The 24,197-nt window shown below is 41.1% G+C and overlaps 1 protein-coding gene across 5 annotated transcripts in view; it reads right to left on the bottom strand.

Moving 5' to 3' along the window:
- Positions 1–1,839: 1,839 nt before the first annotated feature.
- The window catches only part of sbno1 (strawberry notch homolog 1 (Drosophila)), a 36,875-nt gene continuing 14,517 nt past the window's right edge, over positions 1,840–24,197 (bottom strand). For all 5 annotated transcript variants that reach the window (XM_038286965.1, XM_038286969.1, XM_038286968.1 and 2 more), the window contains exons 16-33: positions 21,619–21,716; positions 21,372–21,523; positions 21,100–21,303; positions 20,857–21,024; positions 19,997–20,166; positions 19,776–19,907; positions 18,402–18,537; positions 18,206–18,318; positions 18,051–18,122; positions 17,871–17,970; positions 17,694–17,768; positions 17,463–17,609; positions 17,266–17,360; positions 17,097–17,183; positions 5,842–5,979; positions 3,835–3,911; positions 3,559–3,752; positions 1,840–3,479 (exon numbers count right to left, since the gene is read on the bottom strand). In XM_038286965.1, the coding sequence (XP_038142893.1) occupies positions 3,337–3,479; positions 3,559–3,752; positions 3,835–3,911; positions 5,842–5,979; positions 17,097–17,183; positions 17,266–17,360; positions 17,463–17,609; positions 17,694–17,768; positions 17,871–17,970; positions 18,051–18,122; positions 18,206–18,318; positions 18,402–18,537; positions 19,776–19,907; positions 19,997–20,166; positions 20,857–21,024; positions 21,100–21,303; positions 21,372–21,523; positions 21,619–21,716 (2,301 nt within the window). In that variant the 3' untranslated portion in view covers positions 1,840–3,336. The remainder of the gene's footprint in view (positions 3,480–3,558; positions 3,753–3,834; positions 3,912–5,841; positions 5,980–17,096; positions 17,184–17,265; positions 17,361–17,462; positions 17,610–17,693; positions 17,769–17,870; positions 17,971–18,050; positions 18,123–18,205; positions 18,319–18,401; positions 18,538–19,775; positions 19,908–19,996; positions 20,167–20,856; positions 21,025–21,099; positions 21,304–21,371; positions 21,524–21,618; positions 21,717–24,197) is intronic.

The raw sequence follows: 24,197 nt of genomic DNA, 5'->3' as shown, positions 1-24,197 counted from the left end.
CAGGATGGAAATTACATTTCCTGCTAATTTATTAGTTCATTAATCCAGATATTACATGTTTTATACATTTTTATACTGATTTATGACAAGGTTTTTATTTTATTAAGCATAAATGCACAAAAATGCATTTATAAAGAAATGCATTTATAAATGTACAGAAAATGTATTTATAAAGAAAAAAATATATAATTAGAATATTTTAATTTTTCTAATTTATGCAACAACCACAGATTTCAATGCATTTAGTGCAATAATTGAGAAGTTATGAGACAACGATGGGGAACCCTTTAATAGATAACCTTAAAATCAAATGTAACTAATGACCTTTAAGACAGGAACTTACTTACTGGCACACTTTTGTGTAATTTCATATTAAATCAAATGTAATTTAGGGGGGTGGGGTGAATAGAATAACCTATTTCAGGGTTTGTTTGTTTTTTAAATTAAAAATAAATGATAGCTATATTTAATTCTGTAGCAAAGTGAAACAAAGATAAATATGTTTTAAACGGGTATTTTTGTTATTCTAAGGAGATTTCTTAAAACAATTCATTACAGTTGATGATTTTTAATATAATTTAAAATACATTTAAATAAATTAATTTACTGGAGAAGTTTGGAATCAGGATGGAAATTACATTTCCTGCTAATTTATTAAGCCATTTATCCAGATATTACACCTTTTTGGACATTTTCTATACTGTTTTCTGACAATCTTTGTATTTTATTATATCATGGAAAAAACCCACAAAAATGCATTTATAAAGAAAAATATAAATAACAGGTTTCAATGCATTTATCTGGGATTTAATGCGACAAAGGAGTGCAATAATTGAGAAGTTATGAGACAACAATGGGAAACATTTAATAGATAACCTTAAAATCATATACAACTAATGATCTTTAAGACAGGAACTTACTGGCTTACTTTTTGTAATTTCATATTATAAACCAAATGTAATTTTAGGGGGTTGGTGTGAACAGAATAACCTATTTCAGGCTTTGTTTGTTTTTTAAATAAAATATTTCTTAAAATAATTCACTGCAGTTGACTTATGTTAAAGGTTTGGAGAGGTTGCAAAAAAAAAATAAATAAAAAATCTAATATGCACCAATTTGCACGTACAACACACAACAGATGTGTCCTTCAGTTATTGGGTTTGAACTGAGGAATTTAGGCCAATTCATGAAGATGCCAAAAGTAAGATTGTCAATTCATCTCAGTTTCTCCAGATGTTTGTTTTCCTTTTGTTATATTGCTTTATTTTTGCTGTAAGCTGCCTAGTAAATGTTTTTTTAATAGGGGGCAGAAACAGTAAGATTTAACTTTTTTCTTCCTTTTAACTCAAGGGAAATATGTTTTAATTTTTTGTGCATAATTTTTGCCATGGAGCAATAAATCTGACTGAAATTTGGGTCCAACGACAAGAGTTCAGGAACCACTGATCTCTACTGATTCATTGGATTGCTGATACTGGGTTGAAGTGAAGCCACCGGCTGCCATATTGGTACTCCCTTGTTACTCCTATTGTTTTTTTAAAATGGTTTTGAAAAGTTATAGTTATTTTTTATATTTGTATTTTTCATTGTAAAATGATTTTTTTTTTTACATCTTTCCAGGGACAACAGCTTAAAAATAGCCTTAAGGCTAATTCTGGTGCATTTGCAGGAATACTTTTTAATGTACAATGTCCCTGTCAAATCTAAAATAGAGATCAGTGAGTAGAAACCTAAACGGAGAATCGCTCTCACAGTAAAATCCCAGGAAAGACATGTAAAAATGAAAAAAACAAAACGGACACCGACTTTCAAAACACAATATAAAGGCTTTTGAAGAGCTTTGATAATTAGTCATTCCTAGAGCTTTATTTTACATGTGTTGGTCACGTGTATATATATTTATATATATATGAGCCAAATAGCGGCAGTCTTGCAAACAAACAAGATACAGAAGTATACCAAGCTTTATTGATCCATACACACGCAATGCAGAAGTTTTTGTAAGTTTGTCAGTAGTGCAACTCGTGCGATAAACAGGGGAAAAGAAAAAAAAGAAACGTTTCCACCTTAAAAAGGATCTAATTTCACCAACAGAATACTCAGCCTCTTATTTACATGACGCCCCAGAGGACAAAAGGTGAGGAGTCGACTTTTACAAGGTGCACATTCAAGTTTAAAACACGAGCGGTAACCTCAACAGAAAAAAACCAAAAAGGTGCAGCATGGAGTTTCCAGACTGTACAGATAATACAGAGCATTGGAGGTTTGATGGGGAGAGCACACAGGCCTGATGTTTAGAACCAGGGCAGACCTCCACACGCTCACAGGCCGTATTCTGTCCCGTTTAGTGCAGGTTGTGCAGAAGAGATTCGAATGACATACGAACAATGAGAGAAGCTTTAAATCCAGCTAAACGGGGAGGAAAATCAAAGCTCTGGTCGGGCGTTTTAGATGAACCCCTGAGCTGTTGGTTTGGAAAAAGCCTAAATTAGATGAAAGAAGTGAAGGCTGTTATAGAAGGACCAGGCTTTTCCAGTAAGCAATAGAAATGACATTTATTGAAAGTGTAGCGACAGATGCTAAGTAGTTTTTCCTTCAGAGTCTCAAACTGTAGAATCTATAAAATGAAGAACTATTTAACATGTAAAACCACCAAACACTGGAGTTTAAATAAATCACAAAACATCTATTTGTCATTATCAAACTTCTTATAGTGAGGAATGAAACTGAACCAAAATGAAACTTTCAGTAACTAAAGCTCTCCCTCTGCACTGTGGATAAAGCAGAGCTGTTTAAAATGCTTTTATCTTTATTAACAGAGGTTATGAATTCTAGATTTAAAGAAAATAAAGTTGAGACCCGTCTGCAAAACAGAAAAAAGAAAGAAATAATAAAAAAGCTGAACTAGTTGGTCTGTAAATTGTAGCTGATCCTGACGATAATGATGCTTTTTTGGTCTTTGACTGAGGGACTGTAGCAGGGATGAAAAACCCATCAGAAATCTCCCTCCTCCCTGTTAAATCTCCTGAATGAACGAGTCCTTTCACTCTCACAGATACTAGTGGTTTAGTTTCATTCATCTTAAGGTGGACCCGGGAGATCTACGCTCGCGTCGTTCCTGCCTCCTTAGCCTTAAACACATCAGAGGGCTCACTCTGAATATCAGAGTACGACAACAGCTGGGAATACGACGTGTTTTTAGTGCAGCCTGCTGCCAAACTTTGGGCCCTACGGGGGACGGTGGTGGAGGAGGAGCGGCTTTGCACCAACTCTACCGGAGCAGGATGCCTCCTCAGTGGACAGAGGACTTATTTGGGGATGGGGGGGACCAACACACTATGTGTTGATGATATGAGTAAGACTCTGAGGGTGGAGCAGCTGCCTCTTCTGCTGCTCCTGCACGGCCAGCTGCTGGCTCTGGTCTGATGTGGAGAGCTTGTTGATCAACGGCGACACGCAGTTAGCAGGAATGATCAACCCTGGGAGAGGAAATAAAACGATGGTGACGACGTCTGTGGAAAATTAACGCTTTAAAATAAATAAATGTGTGCAGCTTACCAACTATCCTCTGTTCATCTTCCGTTCGGAGGCGGACAATCTGCACCTTTACGTTGCTCCCGCTGACCGGAGAAAGCACTTCTTCCAGCTCGTTCCACACGCTGAGCACGGAGCCACACAGGACGTAGTAAGTCCTGCAGCGGAGCCCGACTTCACACAGCAGACCCACCGACGCCTTCTTACAGTTACCGCGCCTAAAAGAGCAACATCATCACTTTCTGAAAACTCGCCGCTTTGAGCCGCGGCTGGCAGGATGAGGATGGACGGTGAACGTACCAGTATGCATGAGAGCAGATTTTGGCAGACGACTGGTACTGGTCAGTCCAGTGCTGCTTGGCATCTTCTGACAGCACCTGAGAGAAGAAAGAAAAATAAAATATTCAATGCTTCCACATTTACAAACACAAACTTAACACTAGGACTCCCAGAATTCTGATCCTACTAGAACTCCCACTCGCCGTCAATTTGATGGCTGAATTTTTCCCCAATGGCACGCATGGGTAGCTATGATGTCATCGACTGAAATGGTTCTAGTGTGCGATATAGACTCATTGTGGATATATAGACCTTATATAAGGTCTTAAATATATATATTTTTTTTAAAGTCGAAAGGAAACAGCTGTTCCCACTGTTGCATTTCCGAATTCTTCCGAGTGGTGCACGACTTTACACGAGTGAATATCCAGTTAGCAACTTAGTGCTAGTAGGTTCCCAATAGGAAATTCCATTGGGACCAAGTAGCACTAAATTGGTGACTTAGAAACGACACTGTCAAGGAACGCTATGGACAGAGGCAACATGCAAGATGAGGAGAGTTTAGTGTCGGAGGCGTGGATGAGTCTCCTTCGTCATACATTTTTTATTTAGAGGAGGAAAGCAGGGATGAAGATGTTGTGGAAGAGGACGCCAGGGCGGCAGAAGCTTGGTTTGGTGTAGAAGGCTTACAGCCGTACATGTTTGAGCCCTTGCCTCGCAACGCTGCCAGTTCTGTTAGCTCTACGCCTGCTAAAGACACAGACGTCCATCCCTGTTAACACTGGGACGGAACTCAATGGGAAAGGAGAGGATTCTGATTTCAACCATTGCGTATATTAGCTCCGACATATGAATGACCGAAAAATGTGATTGACAGATGACCATTGATATATGATTGGCCGAATAAGGTGTGCAAGCTGACGTGTAATTAACTGCCCTGCATAAGGTAATGAAAAAAAAAACAAACAAAGATTTTAAGACAGGATGTTTTTAAAAATAGAAACTTTCTAACTTTAGGACAATATGGTCTGATAAATAGATTTATATACATGTTTAAGCCAGAATGATTTGACCATTAAATATGACTTCCATATGACTTTAAAGGCTGTATTGTATGCCATTATTATTCGTGGTCTAAATTTGTATTAATAACAACTCAATAAAATAAAAATGACTGTTTTACCACACAGGTTCAAAGTTTAAAATTACAATTTTATTTACAGAAATTGATTGATTGCCCCGCACGTTTCCAGCCGACCACCTTTTCACACTTGTGACAAACATTTGAGCATTTTTTTTTGTGTAGCGCTGAAGCACCTGGCGCCGTTTACTTTGCCTCGCAAAATCTGCTCTTCAGATTCTTCAGCGGCGGAGGGGCTGGTAACCTACGGAGGGCATGTGGTTTGCACGTCAAACTGTGTGTGATTATAGTAGACCGGGACTCTGGTTTGGCTTTTGGGCCGCTGAGTGTGCCGGCGGAGGTGTGGGCAGTGCTATCCAAACCTCGAACAAAAGTTTCACTATTGTCTGATGGGTCACTAATATATTTACTTTTTCCCATGGGAGGGTAATCATCCTTGGACTCGCTGTCAGAATCTGAGCCGCTTCCTACCCAGTCGTCCTCATCCGTCTCCCCCTCTGCGCCCGAATCACGATCATCAATATTTTGAAGCATTTCTAAATCCTGTTTCATGGTTAGATTTCTTCTGAAGGCCATTTCACAGCATCAGCCAAGGAGTTCAAGGTAGAATGTTGGTTGCTAGGCAACGGTACTAAATGTCAAAACACTGCAGCAAGAATTTACAATGCAACTAATCGAGCGGTCAAATTAAGATTGAGGTAAAATTAACCATATTTATTTTTTTAAGTTTTTTATTTTAAAAAACTATGTGAAAATGAAGGAAATATAGAAACAGGAAAAGTCAGTTAACATGATCATGACGACATATGATTAATGTAAATAAAGTTCTTTCCCTTTAAAATCTCAGAAGCGTCAAAATGTCGGCCTTGGGAGTTGAAGAAACGTACCTTCTTAAACTTCTTCTTAATGTCTGCGTACGTCTCCAGTTTGACCTGTCTGCCTGTGTTCGGCCGGTAAACCAGGAACAGCCTCTTCTTGGTGTTCACCTCTTTCACCAGGATGGCCGTTTTCCTGTTATTTCTCATCTGGAAGTCAAACATGCATAAAAAAAAGAAATTAGGAACTGTAGCAGACTCTTAGAGAGAAGCAACAATATGGTTTGTGGTGAAAATATTTAGATCAGCGATGTTCATCGTGAAGAATATCTTGATCACATTAAATGTCCTTTTTTCCTCGCCATACCAACATCCCTCTGTTTTTATAAACTCTCCGTCAGCCCCAATGCCTTAACAACTTATACTCATTTGGTAAACTGAGTTTTGCCAAAGGGCACAAAGGCTGGAATCTAACTCAACCAGTTGACTAATCCTTCCCATTGAGTCTAACCTTCTACAATAAAACTGAGGATGATTATATCAGCATCAACTAATAAAGATCAAGCTACACTGCTCAGTATTTTTACCTCAAGAAAATATTTAGTTAGACTTTAATTTTGTGTTTTTGTATTATATATATTTAACACCAACAGAAAAGAAATAAATAAATCAGCTTCACTTTATACTGCATATGCAGATTTATTATTCATGGAGAAATTGTTAAAATAAGCATAAACTTATTACTGTACTTTACAATGATATTTTGATTAATATTTGAAAATGTAATTATTAATCTAAAAAGAGATAAGTAAATGAATGCTTCTAAATAAAACATTTGGAATAAAGAAAAAAAAAAAATAGATAATTTGAAATCAAATTTCCAAAATGTAAAAAAAAAAAAAAACATAGCTGCAATTATTCATACCATGAACAAATAATTTTTAATGAAAAATGTTATGTATTTATTGTTTAAGAAACAATTCTAGTTTATTTTTTTCATTTTAGTAGGTTATTCTGTCATTAAACTGCATGTTTTAGAGGCTGTGCACCGTTATTCCATTACTAAATTGGTGGAGGATTATTTTAAGAACCCATTACTCATGTCAGCCCTAATCATTTCCTGTTGTTATTTATTTCTGATTAGACAAAAAACAGCATTAAAAAAAAAACAAAATAAACACATTTTCAATGACAAATCTGTATAATTTACTCACAGGTTGAGGACCATTAAAGCTGAAGTCTGTAAGTTTTTAAAAATCACTTTTTTGTCATATTGGCTAAAACTGTCCCTATGCCCAGACAGCAGTACATGTGATATGTAACCTGTGAAAAAAACTGCTTCAATTGGTACCGCCTACTGCCTGTATTTCACTCTGGAAAGTGTTAAGTTGTAAGTAGCAGACTGTGCATGTATGAGATGTAAGGAATGGGAGGCGGGGCTAGATCTGTGTTTCCTTCTTCAGTGTGTGGAGTGATGAGCGCGGGAGCGCATGTTGTAAACTGTTAATGGCGACCATTAAAGTGTGGATATTAACGTCAACAGTGTGATTATTGAACCATCATTGGTAGCAGAGGATGGCCGCTGCTGGAAATTACAAAGTTCCCCCACCGTTCGACGAGAAGACGTCTTACGAAAGTTGGAAAAATGAAATTGAAATCTGGAGACTTGTTACCGACTTGGACAAAAAGAAGCAGGCCCTGGCGGTTACCCTGTCGCTATCAGGAAGAGCGAGAGAAAGCGCGCTGGAAATCGCTGCGGAACATCTCAACGTTGATACAGGAATGAGTGTTCTTTTAGACAAGTTGGATTCAGTGTTTTTAAAAGAAGAAAAAGATCGACAGTACGAAGCTTACACGGAGTTTGACCAGATCGACAGACGCGGCGACACGTCCATGATGGATTACATTATCGAATTTGAACGACGGTACAACAAGTTACGTAAGTTCAAAATGGAACTACCGGATGCAGTGTTAGCATTCAAGCTATTAGACACCGCGGGGCTAAACGTTAAAGACAAACAGCTAGCTCTTACCGCCTGTTCCACTGTAACTTTTGACAACATGAAATCGGCTTTGAAAAGAATCTTCGGTGATAATGTCTATCCTCCACAAGAGGGCGACTCAGCCTTTTTCACCAAATACACAGGCAAGCGTGAACGGAGTTCAAACTCAGAGCAAAGCTCAAGAACAGCTGCAGGGACTAATCCACTCGACAAATACGGGAGAAGAACTAAATGTGCAATATGTCAGAGCACTTTTCACTGGGCAAAAGACTGCCCCAATAAAAGAGAACATGTGAAGCTAACAAATGTTGAGGGATCAAAAGACAACGTTGAGGAATGTAATATTACTCTGTTTTCAGACGAATCCACATCTGACACACAGATCTTCATGGTAGAAGCTTTGGGATCTGCTGTGATTGACACTGCCTGTACAAGAACTGTGTGTGGTGAAAAATGGCTTGCAGATTATGTAAGTGGATTGCCTCAGAGAGAATTAATGAAGATTAAAGATGAAAAAAGTGCAAGACCTTTCCGGTTTGGGGATGGAAAACTGGTGAAATCCACAAGAAAGGTGACTATTCCTGCAACAATAGGAAAAACTAAATGCAACATTGAGACAGAAGTAGTTCCAGCAGATATACCGATGCTTTTGAGCAAAACATCACTGAAGAGAGCGAGTGCTGTTTTAGACATTGCTCAAGACAAAGCAATGATGTTTGACCAACCTGTAAAACTTGAACTGACATCTTCTGGACATTATTGTGTAAATTTAAGAAAGGAAAGGATCAATAATGAAAGCCAGTTTAAACAAAGTGAGACACCAAATGATGAAGATGAAATTCTCATTGTGACAGAAAACATGACAACAAAAGAAAAAAAAACAGTACTGCTAAAGCTACATAAACAATTTGGACATGCCTCAGTTGACAGACTACAAAAGCTCTTATCTTGCTCAGGCAACACCGATGATGAAAGCATTACAATCCTGAAGGAAATTGTAAAAAACTGGGAAATATGCATCCGGTACAGTAGAGCAAAACCTAAACCTGCAGTGGGTTTACCCATGGCTTCAACGTATAATGAAACTGTAGCGATGGACTTACATGAGCTTGAGCCAGGTTTGTGGTATCTACATGCCATCGACCATTTTACAAGATTCAGTGCAGGGAGCATCATCACCACAAAAAAACCCAAAGAGATAGTGAAGCACTTTATTCACTGCTGGATAAGCGTTCATGGCCCACCACGCAGATTATTCACTGACAATGGAGGTGAATTTAACAACGAAGAAATAAGAGACATGGCTGAACATTTTAACATTGAGGTTAAAGCCACTGCTGGATACAGTCCATGGAGCAACGGCCTACTGGAAAGACACAATCAGATTCTCACTGAAATGCTACTCAAGGTAAAGAGAGACAACAAATGTGACTGGAAAATGGCTCTGGACTGGGCTTTGATGGCAAAAAACAGCATGCACAATGTACATGGCTACAGTCCATATCAACTTGTTTTTGGTCAAAACCCAAACCTGCCTTCAGTTCTAATTGATAAACCTCCAGCATTGGAAACTGATGTCAACACATGGATGGGTCATCACACTGCAACACTGCATGGCATGAGTAAAGCCTTTGCTGAGGCTGAATGTTCTGAGAGGATCCGAAGAGCCCTCCGAAAACAGCTGCGACCCACAGATGACAAATATGAAACAGGAGACAAAGTCTATTATAAACGTACAGACTGTCAGGAGTGGAAAGGGCCAGGTGTGGTTAATATTCGTCAGGCATGGTGGAACATATGTCAGAGTACACCAGTCTAGGCTGAGAAAAATGAATGAGACACAAGAGAAACTAGGGGAAAGCGAAAGGAAAACTCCATTTAAAACGGATGACCACCTTTCAAAGACACCAGCAGCGGTACTTGATGAAGAACATGACTTTGAAAGTGAACATGAGGAGGAGATGGCACCAACAAGCAATGAATCACTTGGTGTTGCAGAAAACAGTGAATCCTCCTGTGATCCAGTACAACCTGAAGGGGATGGTCTTCCACTGACAAACACAACTGTAAGTGAAGGAATAAAACTAAAAGCTGGACAAGGAATTAAATTCACAGACAAAGAAACAGGTCAAAAATATGCTGGAAAAATAACAAGCCGTGCAGGTAAAGCCAGTGGGAAACACAAAAGCTGGTACAACTTAGAATATACTGAGCCAGAGGAAATTGCTGGATCTACAGGATCCATTGATATGGGACAAGTAAGCAAACTCGAAGTGGTTGAAAATGTCAAGACCAATACTTACAACAGAGATGAAATATTAGTAGTGAACGAGGATATTTTCTCACACGCTAAACAAACTGAACTTGAGAACTGGAAAAGAAACAATGTATATGTGGAGGAAAAAGATGAAGGTCAGAAATGCATATCAACGAGGTGGGTGTGCACACTCAAGAAAACACAAGTAGACATAGTACCCAAAGCAAGACTGGTTGCAAGAGGCTTTGAAGAAATTAACATTCAAGAACTTCCTAAGGATTCACCCACTTGTTCCTCTGAATCTCTAAAGATGGTTATAGCTCAGTGGTTCTCAACCGGTGGGGCGCGCCCCCCCGGGGGGGCCCCGACACTCTCCCGGGGGGGCGCGAGTAGGCTACAGGATGGGAGTGGAAAAAAACTGGAAAAAAAAAATTTACACTTTTTTTTAATCTTTTTTTTTTTATCTTTTTTTTTTAACTTTTTATTTCATAAAAAGTTAAAGTTTTGTATATACATAACTCCTGAATAAAAATTAAAATGTGTTTGGACTGATTAAAAAAAAAAAGTTTTGAACAAATTTGATTGTTTTGTCGATAGTGAGCGCAAATGCGGTGATAAGCGGGTGGTTGATCATGGCGCCGAGACAGGGCGCCGTAGCAAGAGCTCTCCTGTGTGCTGGCTGTTTTATGTTTGTTTTTGTCTTTGATGTATTTACCACTTTAAATTATGGCCGTGAGACACTTCTGAGGATCCGTGAGGAAGTTTGTGGTCTGTCTTTTGCCAATACTGGACTGAGGTGTGCTGATTTCGATGCGTGCCCCACTCGAGGTAAACAAGGCCAGGAGTCGGGCCGCGGAAGTCGGGAGCAGAGCGAAAGGACTGGGCGGAGGTATCGCCACATACGCCGTACAGCTGAGCCCCTGAGTGGGGACGCTACAGGCTTCCAGCGGCGTGCTGGATTCTTCTTTCCAGCCGCCGGGCTTCTCTGTCCATCGCTCGGACAGGGTGAAGGAGCGTACCGGAAAATCGAAGGGTGGAGGTGAGTGTTTTTTAATTAACGAACTTTGGTGCACTGATTGTGTCATCGTGAACAAAACTTGCAACGTCAACTTGGAATGTCTTATTTTGAAATGCCGCCCCTTTTTTCTCCCATGGGAGTTTTCGGTGATGTTCCTGTGTGGAGTTTACACTCATCCTCGGGCGGACATTTCTGTTGCCTTGAGTGAACTAAGCGACATTGTATACAAATTATTTTTTGTCAAAATATCCCGCGACTTTTACTGGTGTTTTTGGAGACTTTTGTGGTGTTTGGAGACTCGAAAGCACGAATCACTCTGCAGTTAGGCATACTGTGCTCAACGAGCAGCGGGTGCTGCCATGAGCCCCTCTCCCGTCCAAAGGCACTCACAGGCGGTCAGTCTCTCAGTAACCTCGCGCAGCAGTCCCAGCCTGCAGCAGAAAGGAGACACACACCCCTCTGTGTCCAGGCTGCAAATGAATCGCGCATGCGCATGGTCGCCGCCGTTCCCGCCTTGACTTACAGAGCGGGGTGTAAATGTTCACTCACTCTCACAAAAATAAATCACTGCATTTAAATTGACTCACGACATAGCTCTCCATTCACTCTAGTCTAGTCTCTTGCCAAGTTCGCTTGTGCCAGCTCTCGCTAGTCTGTTATCAATCTCGATTTACATAGGCCTTTACTACACAAACCCCAACAGTCTTTTTAAAGACTAAACCCAGAAACATTCTTTAAGATTAGATCATATCTCAGCCCTAGCCAGTAATTTTGTTAAACTGCTAGGCAGTAGTTACTTAGCTAACTACCCAAACGATACACACACACACACACACACACACACACACACACACACACACACACACACACACACACACACACGAGGACTACAATCGTTAAGAATTAAAATAAAATCTGAATTGTCTGCAAAATAATTATTTTGTTTGGTTTTAATGAAAGATTGTGCCTAAGTCCTGACTGATTAGCCCCTGATACGTCTCTCAACATACACCACACATAGTTACATATTGCCATAGTTTAAACTTTATTGAAAACAAATTAAAATGGAGAAATTTCTTGTGAGGACCAACAAGCCAACCAACGCACCACCAGCTGCAAAAAAGCTTCGCAAGTACGATGAAGCATACCTGCAGTTTGGGTTTACAGTCACGGCTGAACTGAGACCTCAGTGTGTCGTATGTGCCGAGGTGCTGGCAAATGACAGTATGAAGCCCTGCAAATTAAAAAGACACCTCGAAACAAAGCATGCTGGCATTAAAAATAAACCGGTCGAATATTTTAAAAGAAAGCTTGATGGCCTCCATCAGCAACAGGCAACCATTTCAGTGCACAGCACTGTGTCTAAACAGTGTTTGGAGGCATCATATGTAGTGGCCAAAAGGATCGGTAAACTGGGTAAACCGCATACAATCGCAGAGACTCTCATTTTGCCGGCAGCGCAAGACATGTGCAGAATAATGATAGGCGATAGTGCAGCAGCCAAACTCGGTGCAGTACCACTGTCCAATGACACAGTCGCTAGGAGAATTGTAGACATGTCCAACGATATCAGAGAGCAACTGATAGAGTTTGTAAAAAAGAGTCCTTACTACGCGCTGCAGCTGGACGAATCCACTGATGTTGCTGGGCAGGCACAGCTCCTCACCTATGTCAGGTATCTGCGGGACAAGGTGATTGAGGAGGATGTCCTGTTTTGCCGGCCTCTTCAGTCACACACTACAGGAGAAGCCATTTTCAATGTCCTTGACATTTTTATCCGCGAAAATGGTTTGGCTTGGGACCGATGCGTTGGCCTATGCACGGATGGTGCGCAGGCAATGACGGGGCATGAGCGTGGCCTAGCTGCTCGCGTTCAGCAAGTAGCTCCACTTGTGAAATGGACACACTGCATGGTCCATCGCGAAGCACTAGCTGCTAAAAAAATGCCGGTTCTCTTTGACTCTGTGCTGAACCAATCCGTCAAAATAATAAATCTCATAAAATCACGGCCGCTAAACTCTCGCTTGTTTGGGGTCCTCTGCCAGGAGATGGGGTCAGGGCACGAACAGCTGCTTCTGCACACTGAAGTTCGCTGGCTCTCCAGGGGGCGGGTGTTACAGCGGTTGTATGAGCTGCGAGAGGAGGTGAAGTGGTTTTTGACAGAAATTAAATCAGATCTGGCGAAGCATCTGGATGACACTATGTGGCTTGCGTCTCTGTCCTATTTGGTCGATATATTTGACCGCTTGAATGGCCTCAACCTGTCTTTGCAAGGCCGCGAAACTCATATTTTGCTCCTTGCAGACAAAGTGCAGGCCTTCACACAAAAACTAGACCTCTGGCATGGCCGCATCAGTCGAGGGAACTGTGACATGTTCCCCTGCCTTACAGACTTTATAACTGATGCAGGCGCGTCACACGATTTCTCCTCCCTATTTCAATCAGCGTCTGAGCACCTGTCAGCAATGAGAAAACAATTTGCGACGTACTTTAAAGAGGATTATCGCTCTTTTGCATGGGTTCGAGATCCGTTTGTGTGCACAGCAAACGAGCTATCAATTGATTTGCAGGAACAGCTTATTGAGCTGAAGAGTGACAGTAGACTGAAGGAACTCTTTAGCTCCTGTCCTCTTTCGTCATTCTGGGCAGCATTGATGCAGGAATACCCGGAACTCTGTGACGTCGCCTTGAAGATTCTCCTTCCTTTCGCGTCGACATATTTGTGTGAGGCAGGATTCTCAAAAATGACTGCACTCAAAACAAAACACCGCAATCGTGCACAAATCGAGGATGATTTGAGGCTATGCTTATCAAACATTGAGCCAAGAATTGAGGATCTTTGCAAGGCAAAGCAGGCTCAGGTCTCACATTAACATCACCTAATTATATAGCAATAGCCTAGTATTGATAATAGGCCAACTGATGATAATAATAATAACAACAACAATAAAGCATGTAACCTCATAATTATATAGCAATAGCCTTGTAATAATGATAGGCATATACTACTCATAATAATAATAATAATAATAATAATAATAATAATAATAACAATAATAATGCCTGCAAGCTCACATTAGAAGTCTGGTGCTACTGCCAATTATAACAATAGCCTAGAAATGATAATAGGCCTACCTACCGCTACTGATGATGGTAATAATAATAATGTGGGCCTAAAAATAATAGCCTAGGGCTATCTATCTATCTATCTATCTATCTATCTATCTATCTATCTATCTATCTATGCAAGGTAGAGCGGGGCGGGGCGGGGGGATGGGGGATCTGGGCGGGGGGCACTGGGGCCCCAACTGCAATGAACCAGCTTTGGGGGGGCCCAGCTTGCAAAAGGTTGAGAACCCCTGTTATAGCTGTTATATGCCAAAATAAATGGAAGCTGAACTCTATGGACATCAAAGCAGCCTTTTTGCAAGGTAAAGATTTAACACGGGATGTGTATCTCCGTCCGCCTCAAGAGGCAGAGAGCGAAGGAATCGTATGGAAATTAAATAAATGTGTCTATGGCTTGGCAGATGCTTCCTTGTTCTGGTACAACAAGGTGAAAGAAACCATGCAGAAGCTGGGAGGAACTGTGTCAAAAGTTGATCCAGCTGTCTTCTACTGGCAAGATGATTTCTGTAAAGTGACAGGAGTTCTTGCATGCCATGTAGATGACTTTGTATGGGGTGGTTCAGACATGTTTTCTTCAGCTATTATCCCCCAACTGAAAACTGCTTTTCAAGTTGGAAGAGAAGAACATAACAGCTTCAACTACATTGGAATGGAGGTTCATTCTCTGCAGAATGAAATCAAAGTACAACAGCGTACATACATTAAAAACCTACAGCCCATTCCTATGGATCCCATCAGAGCACCACAGCGGGAGGCTCCATTAACAGACACAGAAATGGACATGTTAAAATCCAAGATTGGACAGATTCTGTGGGTAGCAAGACAGAGCAGACCTGACATCATGTGTGACATATCTATCTTGGCGTCAAACACAAAACATGGTACAATTCAAACATTACACTCTGCAAACAAACTGATCAGAAAACTTAAATCTGAGGAAGTTACCCTTAGATTCCAATGCTTGGGAGACAGCAAATACCACAAGCTAGTGGTGTTCAGCGATTCCTCAATGGGAAATCTCTCAGATGGAGGGACACAAGGAGGACATTTTGTCATGCTGATGGGAGAAGATGGAAAATTTTCACCCATATGCTGGCAATCCAGACGGATTAGGAGAGTGGTACGTAGCACGTTAGCTGGAGAGACTTTAGCACTAGCAGATGGAATTGATAGTGCTGTCTTTCTTGCTACACTCTATTCAGAGCTCATGGTTGGTGATGGCACGCGCAACATCTTACCCATTACCTGTGTAACGGACAACCATTCCCTCCTTGATGCTGTCAAATCCACAAAATGTGTAACTGAAAAGAGACTCCGGCTTGAGATCAGCAGCATCAAAGAACTTATGGGTTCTGGGACAATCCAGGAAATCATATGGACACCTACCAAAGACCAACTTGCCAACTGCCTAACAAAAATGGGGGCGTCTGCCCTTGGACTGCTGAGAGCCCTAAGTGAAGGGAAATGGCAACTTAAAGATTAAAACAAACAAAAAGACTATTGTTCCTTACATAAGTTAAGTTCAAGTAAATGGAGTTAAAATAAGTAAAGTTAGAATGCTAAAATTTCTTTAGCCTGTTATGTGTTCTTTAAAGAAAGAGGGGAGATTGTTAAGTTGTAAGTAGCAGACTGTGCATGTATGAGATGTAAGGAATGGGAGGCGGGGCTAGATCTGTGTTTCCTTCTTCAGTGTGTGGAGTGATGAGCGCGGGAGCGCATGTTGTAAACTGTTAATGGCGACCATTAAAGTGTGGATATTAACGTCAACAGTGTGATTATTGAACCAACAGAAAGAATAATTCGGGACGAGTCAAAACAACCAATCACAGCCAGAGGAGCGTCTGATGGAGTGTCAATCACAGCTCACACACGCTGACTCCTAGTCAACAAGATGTCTAGACAACTTTTTTGGATTCTAGCTCAATTATGCATTTATTTTAGGATGATGGGTTTGACACAAACATTTGGAACAAAAGTGATGAATAGAAGGAAGACATGAAGAGAAATTTACAATAATAAAGATTATTATCAACCCTCTTTTCTTTTCTTAATCACATTTCAATTAATTTCTATCTCTGAACGCTTTAGTAACCAAGCAACTAAAACATAAATCGGGTATAAAGGGCAGCCTGCTTCCAACCTGCCTGATTTATTAACAACAAGGGAATTTCTTTAACAATTAATTTACATCAAATTGTGACGTCAAAGCAGAACTTTTTTTCTCTTCCGAACATACGGCTTTACGATCAATTGGAAACAGTTCCACGCAAACACAAGGAACCAGTTACATCTGATAGATCTGATGAAATTATTATAAAAATGTTTTTTTTGTTTTTAAATAAAGCATTTTAAATGCCAAGATAATCCCATTTAATGAATTTTAATGACAATTAAAGCCAAAATTTAAAAAAATAATGTAATGACTTAATGATTTCTAATGACCCGAGGAAATCCTGATAATCTTCCTGTAAAACTATGAAAAACATGAGCTGGGATGAACATTGTGGCCCTTTGTCACCATCAGCCAATTTTCTGACAATATCAGAACTAGAGTTGCAGGTCGCCAATCCATTGCAGGGCAACACAGCGATAAACAACCATTCATCCACCCACACACTCACACCTGAGGAGAATTTAGAGAATCCAATTAACCTAGCAGCCATGTTTTTGGACTGTGGGAGGAAGCCAGAGTACCCCGAGAGAACCTACGTATGCTCAGGGAGAACATGCAAACTCCATGCAGAAAGACCTCGGGCTGGAATCGGACCCGGAGCCTTCTTGCTGCAAGGGAGCAGTGCTACCTGCTGCTCAGCCCGAAACTAAAATATGAAAATATCTTTCCTCAGAAATCTGATCCAAGCTGTCCACTTTGTCCAACTTCACACACATTTGAACCAACCTCCCCTCCATAACATCCTACCTGGACGTAGAAGCCGTCGTCGGGGCCGTTCTGCTCTGCCCAGGCGTGCGTGGCTTCCTCCCAGGACATCCCTCTCTCCACGCTGACCTGTGAGGCGAAAGGCAGAAAGCAGATGTCAGCTACAGATGTTGAGATCATTACACCGGGGGGGGGATGCTAAAGGACTCACAGTGTGGAGTTCAACGTGTCCTGACGTGGTGTAGCTGGGGGTCAAAAACTTCCTGCAGTCAACCTTCTTCACCTTCTCATCACCAGAGCCCAGATCTAATACAAAGGAGAGCTTTTTAGGGTTTGAGATCAAACGTGGTCCGATCATCAGCAGAGACGGAAGAGGCACGGAGCAGGTTTTAGAGGTCAGCAGCTTACCCAGGATACCCATGTCGTATCTGCCGTTCTTTTTGGCTTCCTGGATCACCGCTGCCAGTGTGTCAGCGAAATACTGGAACAAGGCGTTTTGCTGCTGGACCTCCATGCCCAAAATACGATTCAGGAATTTTCCAATGTTGTTATAGTCTGTGATGTAAAACATTTGATTTTAGACAGTCAATGTATAAACTGAGGGATTAGTTTGAATCTTATTCATGGCGTATAAATCACCTTTGTCCAGTGTCAGAACTCCAGATCGGTCCTCCACATTTATGAGGCCCACGCCGATCAACCCGTTCTGAATCTCTACACACCAAAAAAAAAAAAAAAAATCAGAGATTTGACATCTATTGAAACTGGTGAACTAAACATGAAAACTAGAGACTAGATGATGCGTCTGACTCATACCTCTAAAGAAATCCCCTCTGAAGTCTGAGGGCGGAGGCACTAACGGTGTGTCAAGCTTTACGATCGACTTCATCACAATTTCCAGAGCGTTTCTGCCGTACTACAAAAACAACATGGCGCGTGAGAATCCGGTGAAATAAGGAATGAAAAAGCGTGTCTTAAAGTGCTGGAGAAACGTACCTTGTTGTCGAAATTGAACCTGCTTAGATCTCTAGTTTCTGTGGCGCGTCTGTCTCCGTGAGTCAGAGCTCCCTGATGGAGAGAACAGGAACAGGGAAGTTTAATCAGTTTCCTTCTTTTTGCAGAACATTTTTGGAACCCTCAGGTATGCCTACCAGGCTTTCAAGTCTTTTGGCAACAATAGATGCAAATCTCTGCTCTCCTGCAAGTTCCGATATGAGGAACACGTACTCTGGAGCCGTGACCTGGTTGGACCTGTGAGTGCGCCCTGCCATAAAGTCACAGTTTCAGTCAAAAGTACAGATGCGTTTCTTTTAGAGTGTAAACGAAACAAGCTTTCTGATTTCTCACCGAACTGCTGTATAGCTCTGTCTGCGCTCCACGGCAGCTCCAGCGTCATGTGGACTCTCCTCCTCTGGTTCTTCACACGCCGATCAGCCTGCAGCGAGATCCCCGAGCTGGCAGCTTCTGAGATGATGGCAATGTTCTGATACACAAACAAGAGACAGAAATATTAGTTTTTCTTTATTCTAAACTATGCTAACTTATGGGAAGTGGTCCCAGAACTTAAATGAAATCACAGGATTAGGAATCAAAACCGGTTCCTGTTTAGAACCGGTTCTGTGTGTTCCAATACCATGGCACCGTTTGGCAGCTCGCTTCACGGTTCCAGGCAGCACCAGAGCCAAGCACTGGGCAGCATGACTTACGTCACGTTTTTTTTACACAAGTTACGCCCACAGCATTCAGTAAGCAAGTACGACGTGACCAGGCGTAAGTCTAGAAAAGCAAAACAAAAAAAATGGCATCCCATTGGGTAAAGTGATCAAAAGTTTGGATGCGAAGTGGCAGTAACATCCGCAGGAGGAAATACATCCAACATGTAGAAACTCATGCGCATACAACATTGCATACATTTTATGTATGCCGAACGCCGTGTTTTTCATGCTTCCGGACAGAAGCTTAAGTTATGACCAGCATGGAAGGCAATTCTGGTGGTAAGAAGCTAGTTTTATATCACTGGCTGTGCTTAATGTGGTTCCTAGTAAATCAAATGCCATTTCTGGAAATAAACCAACTACCTACCTCTCTTAGGGGTATTAAACATGCTACGAAGTTGCTCCGCAGTTCAGGGAGCGGGAGAAAGGTAACGCTTGTTTATTTTAATCAGAGGGAGATAAGTTTATTTCCAAAATCGTACAGTAATGCTTTTTCATTAAACGAATGCCTTCTCCATTAGATGTAGATGACTGTGACGAGACGGGTAGCCTGGCTGCTCAGAGGCTGGCAGCTCCCGTTCACTGCCTTCTGTTTTAGCCGAGACACCATTCCTCACATACATTACCTGGTACTCTTTTTAGCAGTGGCTGGATAGACAGTTTTCATTGAATTTATACTTCCCCACATCTGTTTGCAACATGTTTTTTATTGGTTCTGCTGTCAGGATGGAACTAAATGGTTCCAGCTAAGCCGTTCGGTAAATGTCAAAAAATGATGAATTATTTTAACTTTTGATATAAATTACAAAAATTAAACCCTATTTATGACTTGGAGACAATTTTAAGACCTATGAAAGACTGATTTAAGACATTCTAATACCAATTAAGATCTTATCTTTAAACTGAAGATCTGCAGGAACCCCGAACAGCTTTAGTTTTCCTCTAAACAGATTAGAGTTTAGTTTTAAGAGGATATCCAGCTGGTCCTGAATAATCACTACTTTACCTTTTCTCCATCCATAAACCTCTGTTTCTCTGTGAGGTTCAGGATTTCTACCGGGACGTCCAGCTCAGAGCGGGATTCATAGGTGATGCTGCCGTCATCGTTACTGACCACCCGACCTTTTCGACCAGTCATCTGAAGCAGAGAACATCGAGGCGATGAGGAGAAGACGGCTCAGCATAAACCATAGAGCCAGAAGGTGTAGAGCTCCAACAGCCAGTTACCTCAGCCACGTTTTCTGGCCCTCCCAGTTCGTCTATTAGCTCATCAAGGGTGTTGGGGGGTAGATCTTCAGCCAAACCCTCCAGTTGTTCCAGCAGCTGTTTCTTCATCTTCTGGGCGAGCTCCACCGAGTCCTGACTTGTTAGACAGCTTTCCTGGCTCTCTGTCTTGACTTTAGAAAAACACATTCAGGCAGAGGTTTATCTCAAGCAGACTGCTCCCACTATCAAAGCTTCGCTCTGCACCAGGCAGCAAACTTATGGAGTGAAATTTACTCCATTATTGTTGCAAAGCAAAGAGCAACTTTTGTACATGGAAATTAGATAATCGAGTAATGAAAAATGCAAAAAAAAAAAAAAGTTTAAACGGTAACAAAGGCTTAAAGAGGAACTTTGCAATACTCTCAGATTGTTTTTTTCTTTTTGTTCAAATTTATTTTTACATCTTTTTTTACACTTAATTTCAAAGATAAAACAATTTCTCATTTTGTTTTTTTTTTTTTTTCTGTTCAGATCCCCTTCACTTCACTCTGGGGGCGGGCTTTCCTCTGGAGTGAGGAGCAAAGACGCATTTCTATAGGTCTGCCTGGATGCTAACAGTGTTTTTATTGGTTAAGAGTGCGTGTTTTGTTGGGCTTGAAGTGGAAAAAAATGTGATCTGTAAATGCAAAAAAAAAAAAAAACACTACATTTGGGAAAAAAAAAAAAATTGTGGTATAAAAGCTGAGAAACTGCTGTTAGTTTTTTAAATGCATTTAATTTTTTTGACTAAAATATGTCAGTTTTAGATTTCGTTTCCATTTACAAAATGTGTTATGCGCTTTTTACAATAATGGAACAAATATCATTCCGTACATACGTACCAGCAGCAGGTGCGGCGGGGGGGTTAACTGGGGCTGTGAAACCAGGCCTGGAGGAGCCCAGCCCAGAGGCTAACAAGGCACTTTGAATGGAGTCAGGATCAATGCTCTTCCTCCTTTTCTTCTTCTTCTCTTTCCGTTTCTTTGGTTCCTTCCTGATCAGCCATGGATCTTAAACAGAATTGTTTTTTATGAGCCCACAGAATCAGATCTAACCGGATACATATTAAGTGTTCGTGAACTCACCGTCTTCCTCGTCTTCATCTGACTCGTCTCTGAATGGATTGAAATCGTCGTCTTCATCTGCTGAGCTGACCGATTTGAAGCTGTCATCGCTGTCTTTCCCAGACTCTTTGTCCGACTCCTCAGACTCGCTCTCCTCTGAACTCGTACCGGACAGACCACCATGTTTGCGAGGCTTCTTTTTAGGCTGTTTTTTGACCTCTGACCCTGGAGAGAGAGTAGGTTAATAGTGTTCTTCAAGTAAGATCAGGTTTATCCAGCTTTGTGATTACTACCTTTCCTCTTCTTTCCCTTTTGTTCGGGCTCTGCTGTGTTTTCACTGGGGGACGGCGTCTTTTTTGCAGACAGGTCGATGCCTAGCAGGCTGAAAAGCTTCTGTCTGTCTGGAGCTGGAAAATGCTTCTCAATCAAGGACTGCAGCACACCTCTGCAATAAAATCATGTCATTATAGCCACAGTAATGTATTCCCATTCTTCAAAAAAAAAAAAAAGAAAAAAAAAAAGATTCTTTTTCATTCTCACTTTGCTGTCGACACAAAGTCATTGAGCTCTCCGCCGCCCTCTTCCAAGGCCTCCAATGTTCTCGCCTCACCAGTGGACTGAAGGCCGATCACCACACACTGCAGAGAAAAGCTTTAAACTGAAAATCCTACATTGGTCATTTTACCAATATAACAGGGGCTGTTTTTGTAACAGAAAACTGAGGATTATGATTGCAGAGCCAGACGTCACATCCAGCTGATGCTCTGAAACAGTAAACATGCTTAAGTAAAAACAATGGTGGTCGTGATGTGGATGTTTGTTTCAGAAACAGATAGCCCAACTGCCAGAGAAGGAGAGAGGAAAAATCCAGTGTGTTAAGGCTTTTTTCCCCCTTTTTGTGAGGGGAATAAATAGGAAATGTTTTTAATTATCAGCATATCAGCCAAAATTCCAATATAGTGCATCCCTGCCTTTAGGGACAATCTAAAAAGAGGATGTGTTTCAACTTGTAAAAAAGATCTTGATACCTCTACTTCAGGCAAACCAACAACCCAACAAACCCAAGGAAAAGTAAAGCATACCGCATACATGCAACAGGTGGCACCAGTAGGTGTCGCACTCTCCTTAGCCTGAGCTTCTATAAAAGGGGAAGCAGGAAGGGTAGTAGCAAGAAGTTCACTTCCTGTGTCTGGGACCAGGGGTGTGGTGGATCCATGCTGTTGGGTGGCTGGGGTATGTTGGGAGGATAATTGTGTTTAAGTAGATCCTCTGCAATAAGTTGGTGGTGATTTGGTGTTTTTTTTTTTTAAACAGGTCTGCATTATTGGTGTTCCGGCAGTAATTTTACCTGGGCGTGTGGTTGTTCAACGCCACAGGTAGGCTTTTACATTTTCTGTTTTAAGTGATGTTAGGACAATTTAGCAGCTGAGGGATCTGTGTGCAGATCAAGACAGAGTAGGACTCCTCACTGGGTTACAACAAGGGGGGACAACAATCTAGGAGGTTGTTACTGGATGCTGCTCCCTAAAGTTGTTCTCAAGAGAACCAGGCTTTATACAGGAATATGTAACTCTAATTTAATGCTTTTTAATGATCTTAGAAATAATTTTAATGCCATCAACAAGCACCTGTCGACCGGCAGCAGCCATGTCCCGAATTCTTCATATTCCATTTTCCAATTCTCTAGCTTCTATTACGAACAGCTTTATGATCAACCCGAAGCAGTTTCACGCAAATATATCGAAATATTAGCCTGATAAACCAGACTGAATGTAATTTAGTCTGTTCTCGATAAATGAGACATCATTCAACCAGTTGTTTTTCAAACCATGTCTGTGCCTATTGGCCAATGCTCTGACCAATGAGAGCAACTGACTGTGGCGTAGTAAGCGCAACTGAAAACTGGTGGGGGACTGTAAACAAACAGCCTGTGGGTAAAATGGCGAATACGTCCTTAAACCCCAAGTCTAATCCTTCCAAAACTGTCTCCAAAGCTGAGTCAAACGAGAACTGTTCAATAGTTGTTGCCATCTTCCTTGTTGTGCTTTCTCCAGCATCACGCAGCTTTGTCGTCACACCCTCAAAACCCTGCATGCTTTAAATCTAAAAATTCAAAACATCTCTACGTTGTGATTGGCCCGCCAGTTCTAGGGCCTGGGGAATTGATTGAGGCTAGACCACTCACAGGCAAAAATGATTTTGGCTGCTGGCGGGTGGGGCAAGTTTACTAGGCTATCGCAATACAATAAATTTGACAAAACTGTTTTTTTTTTAAACATGAATAATGCACTTTAAATGCCAAAATAATCAAATTTAATGAATTTTAATTCCAATTATAATAATAATAATTTAATGATTTTTAATAACGTGCAGAAACCCTGAGGACACCACATGCTGGGACATCAGGCTAAGACAATCAAGCATGTTGGATTTCCCTGATCAGAATAATCACTCTTAACACAACACACATGGGAGTAAAACCCAGGAACTTCTGTTGAAGTTTTCTTTAAATGTGTAAAATCATCCTGTTTGCAGTGGCGACAGTCTGGTGCAGTTTGCCCTGCAATAGGAGAGTTCTTTGTTCGACTCCCAGCTCCCGCACCCGGTGACACCAGTGTATGGAAACTTCACTTCGCTTTGCTTCCCTTAGTGAACCCCAGTGCAGCTGTAGCTACAATGAGGTTTGTCTCCATCAATGTGTGAATGTGTGAGTGAATGAATGTGGTGTAAAATGCTTTGGTCGAGTCTCCTGACTTGAAAAAGCGCTTTATTCAGTACAGACCAAAAGCTTGGACACACCTTCTTCTTTTCTTTATTTTCATGACTATGAAAATTGTAGATCCACACTGAAGGCATCAAAACTATAAATTAACACATGTGGAATTATATACTTAACAAAAAAGTGTGAAACAACTGAAAATATGTCTTATATTCTAGGTTCTTCAAAGTAGCCAGCTTTTGCTTTGGTTACTGCTTCACTCACTCTTGGCATTCTCTTGATGAGCTTCCAGAGGCCGTCACCTGAAATGGTTTTCACCTCACAGGTGTCCCCTGAAGTCAGGTGGATACACAGCTGATAGTCCTACTGAACACACTGTTAGAATTTGTATTATCACAAG

The sequence above is a fragment of the Cyprinodon tularosa genome, unplaced genomic scaffold (assembly GCF_016077235.1).
Source record: "Cyprinodon tularosa strain WSP-4 unplaced genomic scaffold, ASM1607723v1 ctg233, whole genome shotgun sequence".
Taxonomy (NCBI): domain Eukaryota; kingdom Metazoa; phylum Chordata; class Actinopteri; order Cyprinodontiformes; family Cyprinodontidae; genus Cyprinodon; species Cyprinodon tularosa.
This window is presented reverse-complemented; position numbering and strand designations above follow the sequence as displayed.